Here is a 14,433-nt window from a genome sequence, read left to right on the forward strand (position 1 = left end):
GATTTATTGAAACAAAATGAACAAAGGATAAAATCCAAAGCTGTGTAATAGACATGTGCACAACAAAAAATTTCGTACTTTTTTGTTCCGTTTCGTCTGCACAACAAAAAAATTCGTATTTTTTTGTTCCGTTTTGTCTCGTTCCGTAGATTCGTGATTTCGTAAGATGCTGCTAATTGGCAGAGGACAGGACTATTAGCTTCTTGTGCATATACCTGTATTTTTCATCAAACCAAGAACTAACAGTCTTGTATTAATTTTGTAATCCAACAAAAAAGCAATGTATAGAATTCTTGCTCACTGTGTAGACAGGGTGACAATGTCTCCCAGCCGGATTTTCAGAATGCTTTAGGGCATTGTAGCACCATGTGGGCTATGGTTAACTAGCAATGGAGCCCAAAGGTGGGGCTCACTCTCCCTCTGCCGCATCTCTTCCAGCTTGGCGCAGCATATGGTCATTGGCATCCAGCCAGTCAAAGACCTCCGTGGCTGAATCAAAGAAGTGGACCTGTCCCCGGGCCAGTATACGGAGCCTAGCAGGAAACAGCATGGCGTAAATAGCCTGGAGACGTTGGAGCCTTTTCTTGACCTCTGTAAATGTCCCCCTGCGGAGTTGCACATCTTCCGAGTAGTCAGGGTAGGAGGAGATCCGAGTGGTATTAAACTGGATGTTGCGGCGTTCTTTGAGCGAAAGCCTTCTTGCCAAATGTATTCAGCTACCATTGCTCTACATATTTTGTGTGGTCCCTTCTCGGGGAGCCCCACTATTTGGATATTATTACGCCTAAGGCGGTTTTCAATGTCATCTGTTTTAAGTTCAGCGGCTTTACCAATGCGTGTTATGGATTGCAGCTCCCTCTTCAATGGTGGTAACTTGTACTCCATGTCACTTATGTGACCCTCTGCTGCAGTAGTGCGTTCTCTTATTATTCTCTTCATGTTTTTTCACTTGGCAAAATGTGTGTTTGGTGTGTCATTAACAATTAATCTCACTGAAAGCGCAACTAGTAATTTTAGCTGTATAAAGGTGTCCATTAATTATACAATCTCTGATTGTACAATCTCCTTTGGCTCTGACATTATGTAGTGCAATGGCCAGCCTGATATGAAGTGATTGGCTAGATGGGTGTTTCCTCCTATTATATCAATTTGGTAAATCTAAAGGAGATTGTACAATCAGATTGTATAGTGTGGCTATCTTTATACACCTAAAATGACTAGTTACTAGTTCAGTGCCATTATTTAATGGCATATCAAACACCTACAAATGCTGCAAAATGCACAGTAAAAAACACGCAACCAACAAAATGTCAATATGTCCAATAAGCCACATGTAGCATAGCCCATTTAAATCAACGGGCTGCCCTTAGCATGTTACAGGAAAAACGAGCCACAAAACATGCGCTTCCACTATGCTAGATGTGACTGGGGCCTGAAAGTGAAATTGGTGCGGTAACACAAGAACAAGGAGGCTCCATCCACTGAAGCTTCCCTGGGGTGATTGCTGTGTGTAGGGCAGCCCATTTTAGGTGGATATGCTGCTTTATGTGTGATGAGTGAAATAGGCCCCCTAGCTAAAAAAATACCCATGTGGGAATGCGAGTTCCCGCTATGCAGAGATGTGAACAGGGCTTGACAGCTGAGTGTTTTTGTCCACTCCCTCCTATGTACTTGTATAAAGATGACCATACACTACGCTATCTGATTGTATATTGTGTGTTTAGTGAGAAGGGTGATCATTGATTGCATTTCATTTAAAAAAAATGTGCAGCTGGGAATGGGAGGGTGGATGATGCAGCGTGTGTACCAATGAGGTGAGCTAGTCAACTCCTTCCTGTGTCATGACTTGCAGTCTGTAAGGAAGACAGAAGCAATAGATACGTTTGGAAACATGGATTAAGGACAGTAAGGTATGTGTCTGTAGATTTTATGGAAAGCTTTAATATTTTTGCTAAAAAAGTACATGAATTCTATATTGGTACATGGGGGGGGGGGGGCTGGAATTTAGCGGGGAACAAAGGTGAACTTGGCCTTTAATACTTCTATGGTAGAGGTAACAATATTGTCTTAATTGCTCCAATCTGGGGGCAAATCCAATTTCTTTGGATAGATACTGTATGTAGTGTAAATTATGGTAACAAGAATAGATTTAATAACTTATATTTAGAATAATGTTAAAAACCCAAGTAACTTGGCGTGACACAATACACTTGTAGCATGCCAAAGATATTGTTACTATACAGCAAGACAGACAATTTCTAGAACCAGGGAAAATTGTTTGAGACAAAGATAGTTGACGGCTATGTAGTCAGAAATACAGTCTGTATCTAATAAGAAAAAAAATCTACTTTTTTTTTTTCTCTTTAGATTTTTGCCTCATCATGAATGAAGAAAATCAACATTTACACTGTGCAAGCTGTGTCAACCGCCGCTGTATGATGAAGCTAGAGGCTGGAGTATCATGTGATTTAGTCAACTGCCTGCATGTTTGCGGGGCAGTCTTTCACTCCTGCAAAGCTGATGAGCATCGAATATTGTGCCCCCTAGAAAGGGTGCCTTGTTTAAACCAGGGATTTGGTTGTCCTTTTGTAATGAGTCGTAACAAGTTAGCTGAACACCTACAGTACTGCCCTGCAAATGTAGTATGTTGTACAATGGAGTGGAATAGATGGCCAGTAAGCTATGCAGATAGAACATCTTATGAGAACCTCAGCACAGATGTTGATACAGTAGAACAGTTAGATCTGGCTTTAGCTTTGCAAGATCAAAGAATGCTTCTGGAATCTCTTAAAGTGGCAACAATGATGTCCAAAACAACTGAAAAGCTTGAACCTCATGAACCTGGTAAAGCAGAAAATGATAATAGAATGCCTACAAAAGATGCTTCTAGTGATGAAGATCCTTATAGTGTATTTTATCAAGCAACACTTGAGACAACAAGGAGTTTAGCTGCTGCTTTGGACATATTAAATAATGCTACAAGAGACATTGCTATGCTTAACTGTAGGTTAAGAGATGCCAGTTCTGAGATGAACAAAAGATTTCAGATTTCTGAGCAAAATGGTAGATGTGATATCTTTAAAGATCAGGGATTTGTAGAGGAAGAAGGCATTGGGGCTGCTAATGAAGTTATGTGCAGTCCCTTGAATCACTTACATCAAAACAGTTCCAATGATTTCTATCCAAGAAGAAACTGTAGTGATTTTGCTCAATGCGAAGCCGTTAATATAAAGCAATCATCTGTAATGTTTAATGGTTTCCAAAAGGATGGAAAGGATATGTTTTCTGTAGTAACAAGACAAAATGCTGATATTTCCTTAGATGGCCGTAAAACCCATGTAAACCCTAATGGTTCTTTTCTTGGTGTTGAGCAGCTCTCGGCTTCGCGTTTCAAAAATGGTTCTGAGGAGCAAATGGATAAAAATGGTGAACAGTGGTTCCGAAATGTTGCTGTCTTTGGAAGAAGCCCATTTCTCGGTAATTCATATTGGTTTAAAGTTGGGACTGAAAGCAAGGCAGTAGACACATCCGATTTGGAAGTACAAGAGGATCCCATGGGACTCAATCGCATCGATTTGGTAACAGCTGCTTTTCTGTTCTGTTTAGGAGAGTCACCTGGAGGTAGAGGGATTTCTGAAAGACGATATGTAGATGCCAATCATATTGACTGCGGAACCCAAACCTTTTCATTTCCATCTGCAATATTGGCAACAAATACAATGGTTGGTGACATTGCATCAGCTTGTGCTTGTGATCATGCTAATCCTCAGCTTTCCAATCCTAGTCCTTTCCAGACACTTGGCCTAGACTTGGTTCTAGAATATGTTGCAGGATACCAAGTAAAACAAAGGTCTATGTTTACATTTGTATGTGGACAACTATTTAGAAGAGATGAATTTTCTGCTCACTTTAAGAATGTACATGCTGATATTCACGCTGGTTTAAATGGATGGATGGAACAAAGATGTCCGCTGGCATATTATGGATGTACTTTTTCTCAACGTAGATTTTGCCCATTGACCCAAGGATCAAAAATCATTCATGATCGACACTTGAAGTCTTTTGGGGTTCAGCCTCACATACCCAGCACAAGTCGGTCTATAAAGAACTCTTCCCAAAGCCCATCTGTAGATCATTTTAGTAGCTTGCCATATGAAGTTCTGCAGCACATTGCAGGATTTCTTGATAGTTTTACTTTGTGCCAACTTTCAAGAGTTTCTAGACTTATGAGAGATGTTTGTGCAAGTTTGCTGCAGGCTCGTGGAATTGTTGTTCTGTTATGGGAAAAGAGACTACATCCACAAGGAAGTTCTTGGCAAATCAAAGAAAAGGTAATTCTATTTTTTATCTTAAAGATTTAATTGAACAGTCTTTCTGTTTAGGTCCCATCCACACCTGTGCATTCCAGAAGTGTGTGGAAAAACTGTTGTCATGCTTGCAAGGCCATTAATTTCTAATGGCACCCCAAACATGGCCAGCAGTCATGTGTTTTTGTGCAATACAAATGATGTGACACTTTACGCCTGAAAAAGGTTTTGGAGCTTCTGTGTCATGCATAGGGCATTCAAGTGAATGGGTTGCCTGCCCTATGCGTGATGCATGGAAATGCATAGATAAACATGCAAAAAAATCCAGAATAAACACAAGTTCACCTTACGCTAGGTGTGAATGGGGCCTTACTCACATGGTACTTTAACAAAGGCTTAAAAGCTTTTTTGATAAGTTAGGTCAAGAAGTAGCAATGAGTCAAGTGTGATGGCGCATAGTGACCATTCAGATTTCAGTTTATTAAATTTGGATGAGTGAAAAATATGCCAGGCTTTAGGCATGATAAAAAATGTTTCACCTTTTGTTTCTTATCTACTTTAATCTACCTTTTTACCCTGTGTGGAATTTCCCCATTGTGTTTTTTTTCCATGGATAATGCCATCTGCCATCCAGTGAGTTTTCTTGTTGCCTTAGAGGATCATATATAGGGGTGATTCCCCTACCAATACAAGAAACCCAAATAGCAATAGGAGGCCTTGTGATTAACCTTTTAAGAGAGTTACCATCTAGAACATCACCCAGGAGTGGATTACCCACAGGCGAATGTAACCATACTGGAGATAGTTGGTCCATATCTAGGGTGAGTGCACATCCATGTGGGGCACTTGAACTGAGCACTAAGGGAGCACCTGTCTATTTTGAAGATTTAACCACTTGCCAACCAGCTCACGCACATTTACATCGGCAAGTTGGCTCCTTCCCTTGAATCGACGTACCAGTATGTTGGCTCCTTTAAGGGCCATAGCAGGCGCACACCCCTGCTGCACGGCAGGGGCTCCGATCCACGTGGCCGGGATGTCCACCGCCTACCTGCGATCACGGGCACGAGATAGTATGGACACAGCGAAGGGCATGTAGGTGGCCAGGGACACTGTCCGACATGGGAGCTGAGGCGGCATGACAGGTGACACAGCTTGGAGGCAAGTATCATTGTGTAAACTCAACATGAGATCTCTACCAGGGTCAAGTGGCACATGCAAAATGACTTCTGGACCATCTGAAACTAAATATGAAATACAAAAAATAAATGGAAATACTACCACATTGTGAACGCTACCATTAAACTGTGATAGTGAAAGCTATGTTGCAAACAATAAAAAATGCTCCAACGTATTGAGCACTATCATGGTGGATAAAAAAAGCAATATGCCAACAAAGGTATACATGGAAGGAAGGAAAAGGAAGGAATGGAAGAGGGGTGTGTGAATGGTGACAAGTGGAATACCTGAATGGATTGGAGCAGTCACCCCACTGCGCATCGGCGCCACGCATCCGGCACGTTACGTCTGACGTCCACTTTGGTTGACGTCATTACGTGCGCGCCCTGAGTCCATCTGGCGGTGTATATGAGGGAGTGAGTTCTTGGCGCCACTCGTCAGTCGTACGATGCCTGGGAGATGACGCCTCCTCCTCCCTCCTGCTTACCAGCGTGACGTTGGCGGCTACAGGCGTTCACAGCGAGGCAACCATGTCCTTTGTGGTACAGGCATTTACACATTATTAGACGTTTTGGAACTAGGAACATCTTGCATTAGGTGGAATGCACTATCAACATGCAGTCACTTGTCACCATTCACACACCCCTCTTCCATTCCTTCATTTCCTTTTCTTTCTTTTCCTTCCTTCATGTATACCTTTGTTGGCATATTGCTTTTTTTATCCACCATGATAGTGCTCATTACGTTGGAGCATTTTTTATTGTTTGCAACATAGCTTTTACCATCACATAGTTTAATGGTAGCATTCACAATGTTGGAGTATTTCCATTGTCTCCAACACAGCTTCACTATTACATAGTCGCACTTCTTTTTTTTTTCTTTTCCCCACCCTCCACTTTCCTCAACTTTTAGTCTCCCGATGACGGTGCCTATATGTTGGAGCATTTCCATTGCTCCCTTACAACTTCACCATCACATAATATTCCCTTTCCCACCCCTTTCACTTTCTGGTTCCCGTATGACGGTGTTCATATATTGGAGCATTTCCATTGCTCCCTAATAATATCACCATCACATATTCACCCTCTCCCCTCTTTCTAATTCTAATTTGCATTGATAGCGTTCTCACTGTTGGAGCACTTTGTTGCTTTCAACATAGATACACTATCACATATCTCAGCTATATTGCTGTTATCACACACTCCTTTCATCCACATTCACTTGTCACCCTTTCACTGCCACACATAGGGTTCTCCCCTTTTCAGCAAACCTATACGAAATACTTTTTTTTATTTCATATTTAGTTTCAGATGGTCCAGGAGTAATTTTGCATGTGCCACTTGACCCTGGTGGAGATCTCATGTTGAGTTTACACAATGATATTTGCCTCCAAGCTGTGTCACCTGTCATGCCGCCTCAGCTCCCATGTTGGACAGTTTCCCCGGCCACCTACATGCCCTTTGCCGTGTCCATACTATCACCCGACCTGTAAGTAGGGGCTATTGGTTTAAGTGCATATTTTTCTCCCCTCCCTTTTCTCTTATCGTCCATGGACGGACACAACTCCTTAAATCTCGACAAGTGATTATGTGCCTGTTCACAGGAGAGGACTAGGCAGAAACATGTTAGATAATTAAATACATGTTACTTTAAAGGAGTTGTAAAGAAAAAAAAAATGTGCCTAAAATTAATGTCTGCAAGGTAAACAGAATAGTGTAATGATTTTTGTTAAACGAGTAAATACCTATTAAATTCCTTCATCTATATCACCTCCGGCGTTCTAGTTTCTGTTCTCTCATTCACTTCCTGGTTTGCGGCGCTCGTTCATGTAAGAACTACATTTCCCAGTATGAGTTGCGGCACGCCCAGTAGTTCACACCTCCTTGAAGTCTAACATGTAGAGAGCGTCCTGCTGCACAGATGTAGGGGCAGATCCACAGAGCTAGTACGCCGGCGTATCTACTGATACGCCGGCGTACATTCAAATTACTCGCGTTGTATCTTTGGTTTGAATCCTCAAACCAAGATACACCGGCATCTGGGTTAGATCCAACAGGTATACATCCTCGTACGCCTTCGGGATCTAAGATGTAATACTTCGGAGTCCGCTGGGTGGCGTTCACGTCGTTTTCCGCGTCGGGTATGCAAATTAGCTATTTCCGTCGATCCACAAATGTATGAGCGGCTGGCGCATTTTTTTTACGGCGTCTCTAGTCGACTTTTAGTTAAAGCTGGTATTTTGTCGCGTATAGTTAGACCTGCCATGTTAAGTATGGCCGTCGTTCCCGCGTTTATTTTATTTTTTTTATTTTTTTTTTTTTCATACGTCGTTCGTGAATCGGGATGGACGTAATTCACGTCTAATTAAAAAAAAAAATTACGTTGTTGCGACGTCATTTAGCGCAATGCACGGCGGGAAATTTAGAAACGGAGCATGCCCAGTTCATTCGGCGCGGGGACGCGCTTCATTTAAATGAAACACGCCCCCTAATCGCCGATTTGAATTCCGCCGCCAGAGAAAGACTAGGCCGCCGTAACTTACGGCGCAAATTCTTCCAGGTTTTCGAACTAAAGCCAGGTAAGATACGGCGGCGTAGCGTATCTCTGATACGCTGCGCGGGTGCAAATCTATGTGGATCTGCCTCGTAGTTCCCAGGAGGGGGCGAGCACGTCACTGACCACCGCAGTAAAGCCTCCCTTCACGGTGGTGAGTAACAATCAGACAAGCAGGAAGTGAACAGAACAGAGAAGAAATAGATCAACTTCTGAGCAAAAACGAACAATGAGGAAGTGAAAAGAGGAATGTCTGCAGGTAAGGGATGCTTATTATGGAAACATTCTTTTTCCTTTACAACCCCTTTAACAGAGTTGAACAGCCACGCCCAGGGGGGCGGTCCCTCCGGACATAACCTTCCTCCCTGCAGCATGAAGCCTCAGTTTTTTTTCTGCCTAGCAAAGGAGGACATATGGCTCCCTTTTGGGCCCAGCACCCTGAGGAAATTTTTTATTTTATTTTCTTTATTTTATTGAGAATTATTATTATACAGGATTTATATAGCGCCAACAGTTTACGCAGCGCTTTACAATATAAAAGTGAGACAATACAGTTACAATACAATAAAATACAAGAGGATTAAGAGGGCCCTGCTTAGAAGAGCTTACAATCTAATAGGGTGGGGCAGGTGGTACAAAAGGTTGTAACTGTGGGGAATGAGCTGATGGAAGTGGTAAAAGATTTAGTTGGAGACTAAAGAGGTATGTTTTCAGGGATCGCCTGAAGTTAGCAAGAGTAGGGGATAGCCGGACAGGTTGAGGTAGTGAGTTCCAGAGGATGGGAGAGGCTCTGGAGAAATCCTGGAGACGAGCATGGGAGGAAGAGACAAAGCTTGACAGTAGGAGGTCTTGAGAAGAGCGGAGAGGACGGTTTGGGATATGTTTAGAGACAAGATTGGTGATGTAGCTTGGGGCAGAGTTGTGGATGGCTTTGTAGGTTGTGGTTAGTATTTTTGAATTTCATTCGCTGGGTGATAGAAAGCCAGTGTAGGGATTGGAGGAGAGGTTTGGCAGATACTGAGTGGTTGGTAAGGTGGATAAGTCTGGCAGCAGCATTCATAATAGACTGAAGAGGGGATAGCCTATAGAGAGGCAGGCCAATAAGAAGGGAGTTGCAATAGTCAAGACGAGAGATAACAAGGGAGTGAATGAGGAGTTTGGTGGTTTAATTTGTTAGAAAGGGGCGAGGTTTAGAGATGTTACGAAGGTGAATTCTACAAACTGTTGACAACGATTGGACTTGAGGCTGAAATGACAAGGCGGAGTCTAGGATTACACCGAGTACCCTGGCCTGAGGGGAGGGACTGATGGTTGCATTGTTGAGTTTGATGGAAAAGTCATGGAGGAGGGCAGGGGGGAATATTAGTAACTCTGTTTTAGAGAGATTTCGTTTAAGGAAGTGGTGCGACATCCATGCTGAGATGTCAGTAAGTTAGTAATGCAACACTTTCTTGCTTGAACACGTTCTCAACAGCTGTTTTCGCAATGAACTGTTTCCATCAACTTTTTTTACACTTTATGTATATCTGAAGAAATCTTCCAGATTGTTTATTGGACTTTTTTTGTTGTTTACTGGGGATCTGCACAAGACACAGTTTGTTGTTTTTTTAAAGCGCAACTCCACCTTTTACCCAATGCAAGAGGAGACTGAAGGAGTGAGGTGAGGAGTAGACACATAGATAGATTTGGGTGTCATCGGCGTATAGGTTGTATTAAAAGCTGTGGGCGGTTATCAAGTGACCAAGGGAGGAGGTGTAGATAGAGAAGAGAAGTGGTCCAAGAACAGAGCCTTGAGGGACCCCCACAGAAAGGGGCAATGGAGAGGAGGAGACAGAGTTGTAGGTAACACTGAAGGAGCGCTGTGATAGATAGGCAGAGAACCAGGATAGAGCAGAATCTTGGAGGCCAAAGGAATGGAGTTTATTGAGAAGGTGGTCAACGGGATCAAAGGCTACAGAGAAGTCAAGTAGGAGTATGGAGTACTGGCTGTTGCATTTAGCAGTTAGTAAATCGTTAGTGATTTTTAGTAAGGCAGTTTCCGTGGAGTCCTGCGAGCGAAAGCCAGACTGTAAGGGGTCAAGAAGGTTATTTTCACTGAGGTAGGAGCCAAGACGGTTGTAGACTAGGCGTTCTAGAAGTTTAGAGGTGAATGGGAGCAATGGGATGGGCCTTAAGTTGTTCAGGTTGGTGGGGTCCAGTGAGGGCTTTTTAAGTATTGGAGTGATCTGTGCATGTTTTAGAGGGCAAGGTACCACTAGAGAGGGAGAGATTGAAGATGTGAGTGAGGGAGCATAGGATAGAAGAAGAGGGTGACCGTAGTAGTTGTGAGGGAACAGGGTCCAAAGGACAATTGGTTAGGTGGGCATCTGAGAAGTTTTGTAACCTCTTCAATAGTAGCCAATTTTTTGCCGTTAGGCAAGTTATGTTGGGTGGTGAAGATGTACGGACGGTGGAGGTGTCCTCACGAATTGCATCAATCTTGTCTTTGAAGTGATTGGCAATCTCTTGGGCAGTGAGTGAGTTAGTGGGTGGAGGGGGTGGGGGACGAAGCAGAGAGTTAAAGGTTGAGAAGAGCCGACGGGGACTGGATGACAAGGTATTAATAGGAGAGACAAAATAGTCTTGTTTGGCAGCATGGAGGCAGGAATTGTATTTTAGAAGGGCAGATTTATATAGGGTGAAGTCCTGCAGGCATTTGGTTTTACGCCACAGTCGTTCAAGAGCACGGCAATGTCTCTTGAGATTTCTAGTGTTGTTAGTTTGCCAGGATTGTAGCGGTCGGGGCCTGATTCTGCATGTGGTTAGAGGAGCAAGTGTATCTAGTGATGATGAGAGTGAACTGTTGTAGACAGAGGTGGCCAGGACAGGGGAGAGATTATGTTGTATAGGTGGTCAGTAGCAGAATAGAGAAGAGAAGGGTTAAAGTTGCGAAGATAATTGTTTGCTGCTTGGAGGGATGGTTGGTTGGAGGCAAGGATACAGTGAAACTGATGAGGTTGTGATCAGAGAGAGGAAAGGGGGTGTTGGTGAGGTTGGCAGGATTGCAGAGATTGGGGGAATACAAGGTCAAGGGTATTACCATTGGAGTGAGTGGAAGTATGTGTCCATGGGGTTAGGTCAAAAGAAGAGGTTAAGTTGAGAAGTTTAGCTGTAGTTGGGCTGTTAACATTGACAGGAATGTTGAAGTCACCAACAATGATAGTGGGTATTTCAGAGGAGATAAAGTTGGGTAGCCAGGCAGCAAAGTCATCAAGAAAGCGCGATACTGGTCCGGGAGGCCGATAAATTGCTGCAATCCTCAAAGAAATAGGAGAAAACAGACGGATACAGTGCATCTCGAAAGAAGAGAGGGATACAGAGGGAGGGATAGGAAGGACTTGGAAGGTGCTTTGTGGGGATAGGAGAAATCCAACTCCACCTCCTTTCTGTCCGTTAGGTCTGGGGGAGTGAGTCCAATGGAGGCCTCCATGGGATAGGGCAGCAGAAGAAGCGGAGTCCAAATTTTGAAGTCAGGTTACGGTTATGGCAAGTATGTTAAAGCCATGAGAGAGGAAGAGGTCATGTACCAATGTTAGCTTGTCACAGATGGAACGGGCGTTCCAAAGGGCGCATGAGATTGGTGGGCTGCTTTGAGAAAGCAGGGGGATAGAAATTAAACTGAGTGGATTGCAGTGGTTGCCAAATGAGGGGTATTGGACATGTGGCTTACTGTTGGAAAATGGTGGACCAGGATTAGGAGAAATATATCACCTGAGACTAGGAGAAGGAGGAGGGTGATGAAGGCACGATTGGAGTTATATGTGCATAAGCGCACGTGTCTAATGGCCCTGGCGTTTATGTCAGTATGTGGGTGCAGCAAATGCAGGAGATGATGGGTGCTGTAGTGGGGGGAGGGTAGGAGTGAGGGTGATATGTGCATGCTGCAGGGTAGAGAGGAGGGGTAGAGTAAAGATAATTTCAGGATAGAGGACACCGATGTGAGAAGGAGCATGATACTTGATAGAGAGTGGGAATCTGACTTCATATAAAATGTCAAATGCTAGCTTGCTTGTAGTCTCAGAATGGAGCAGAGGTCTTGTATCTTCAATCTTCATCCAGCTTTAGTTATCCTGCGTTCGTTTAACTGCGGCGGTGAAACTGCGCATCACTCGTGACAGAGCCACTCAGGAAAGAGCCACAGTATCTGTGCCTTGCCCCTGTCTGCGCCACCCCATAGAATGCTTTAAATTTATAGGGAGACTGAGCAGGCATACATTTCTCTATTGGTCATTATGGGGCCAGATTTGAGAATCTTCTATCAACTGTCGGCTGAGGGACAGGCTGAATATATAGATCCTTGTAGTCTCCTCAGTCCGGCCAGTGAGCGTGAGCACACCATTGCTAAGAGGCTGGATATGCCACGACATACCCCATGACTCCTGGGGTGGCCGGTGAGCTTTTGCTCCAGGGTCCACACATAACTGGGCTCTGGTTGTGTTGTCTCACTCACAGTGACCTGGGCCGACAACTACTCCATTGCGGTTGTATGCCTGTCAGGAATGCGTCAGCGAGTCCTCACATGGACGGGTAAGTACAGTCCTTCCCACCTCCACGGGTCGGTATGGTTGGGCTTTCCTGGGGTGAGGGGGTCCTCCTTTCCTCCTTTCCCTGCTCTGTCGAGTTTCCCTCTATTGCTCTGCTGTCGCTGCCGGGGTGGACCTGTGGGGGCCTCCTTTTCCCACCAGGGGGACTGTGGGGTGTCTGGAGCTGTCTTGGTTATGAAGTCAGTGTCTGGTTCTTCTTTCCAAAACATGCCAGAGGTGGCAAAGCGCCCCCTTCCCCCATCATCCCTGGGGAATGCTCTGGCTCAGACCAGGACCTGGCTTTGGCTCAGGTCCCTGGTTCTGTGTTGTTGGAGGAAGTGGACCAGGACCTTCCTTGTGAGGGAGACTCCTCACTTGGGTCAGTACTGGACAGGGCACTTGTCGGTGCGCTTGTTAATGCTGTAAGGGACTCCCTTATGCTGGATAGTGCAGCTGAGGCATCCTCTGAGGGCTCTGTCTTTTTTGGGTCACACATCAGACCGCTCTGATGGTTTTTCCTTGTGTCCTTTTTTGACAAGTTCATTGATAAGGAATGGGAAAAGCCGCAGAAGTCCTTTGTAGTTCCTCAGCGCCTGGCAGTTCGGTAGCCCTTTCAGGAGAGCCTCTTGAAAAGAAATGGACTTCTCAGGTAGTGGACACCCCGGTTGCCCGGTTAGTTTAGGTGACCACTCTCCCTATAGAAGGGACCTCTGCCTTCAAGGACAATGCTGATAGAAGGTCCGAGGCACTGACCCGCTCCATGTTTACCATGCTGGGGTCTGTATTGTGGCTGCAACCCTGGTGTCTCAGACACTCACTGAATGAGCAAAGGTTTTGCGCCAGACTGTGGAGGAGCACAGACTCCCTCCTGAAGTTATTAGGCTGGCGGACCAGCTGGTCCTAGACCTTGTGTATGTCTGTGATGCTACACTGAATGCGGCCCCCTTGATATCCAGAGCTTTTGTTTCGGTGGTGGTTTTGTGCCACCTGTTTGGCTGAAATGCTGGTCTGCTGACCAAGCATCCACAAAAAAACCTGGCAAATTTACCCTTCAAGGATGGGAGGCTTTTTGGTGCCTCAATGGATGACATTATCAAGGATGTCACTGGGGGGTGAGAGCACTCTCCTCCCTCAGTCCAGCAGGGGGAAGGAGCCCTGCCGTTAGCTGGGTTCTTCTCCCACTCAGAAGCGGTATTTTTCGTCAGTCAGGACCCACGGATACACCCTTCCAGGCTGACAAAGGTTCTGCTGGGGGACAGAAATGTCCCTGAGTGCGTAAGCCAAACAAACCGGAACCAAAATCCGCCAATGCATGAAGTCTTGCCCCCCGCCCGACTCATGGGTAGGGGGACGGCTTTGCAGGTTCACAGCTCGGTGGACCTCCCTGCTCTCTGACCAGTGGGTCTGTGAGGTGATCTCTTCGGGGTACAAGATAGTTTCTTTCCTCTCCACCAGATCCTTTCCCTCAAGTTTTCCTCTCCTTCCGGCTCGTCGGTCTGCCCTGTCTGGGGCGGTGCAGGACTTGCTAAGTTGTGGGGTAATTTTAGCCGTTCCACAGGACAAGAGGTTTTAGGGTCTTTATTCGAATCTGTTTGTGGTCCCGAAGAAGGATGAGGTCCGTCAAATTTTGGACCTCAAAGCCCTATATGCCTTTGCAGGGCCACCATCAGGAATTTTGGGGCCCATTACACAGCTTCAGGCATGGGCCCCCTGGAGCAGAGAACGGGGGGGGGGGGGTGCTGCCTATATATGTGTGTGTGTGTGTGTGTGTATGTATGTATGTATGTATGTATGTATGTATATATATATATATATATATATATATATATATA

At 44.9% G+C, this 14,433-nt stretch overlaps 1 protein-coding gene across 4 annotated transcripts in view; it reads left to right on the plus strand.

Moving 5' to 3' along the window:
- Nucleotides 1-14,433, plus strand: part of FBXO30 (F-box protein 30) — a 77,991-nt gene that overhangs the window by 15,792 nt on the left and 47,766 nt on the right. For all 4 annotated transcript variants that reach the window (XM_040350737.1, XM_040350738.1, XM_040350735.1 and 1 more), the window contains exon 2: nt 2,368-4,331. In XM_040350737.1, coding sequence (XP_040206671.1) covers nt 2,382-4,331 — 1,950 coding nt within the window. In that variant the 5' untranslated portion in view covers nt 2,368-2,381. The remainder of the gene's footprint in view (nt 1-2,367; nt 4,332-14,433) is intronic.

The sequence above is a fragment of the Rana temporaria genome, chromosome 4 (genome assembly GCF_905171775.1).
Source record: "Rana temporaria chromosome 4, aRanTem1.1, whole genome shotgun sequence".
Taxonomy (NCBI): domain Eukaryota; kingdom Metazoa; phylum Chordata; class Amphibia; order Anura; family Ranidae; genus Rana; species Rana temporaria.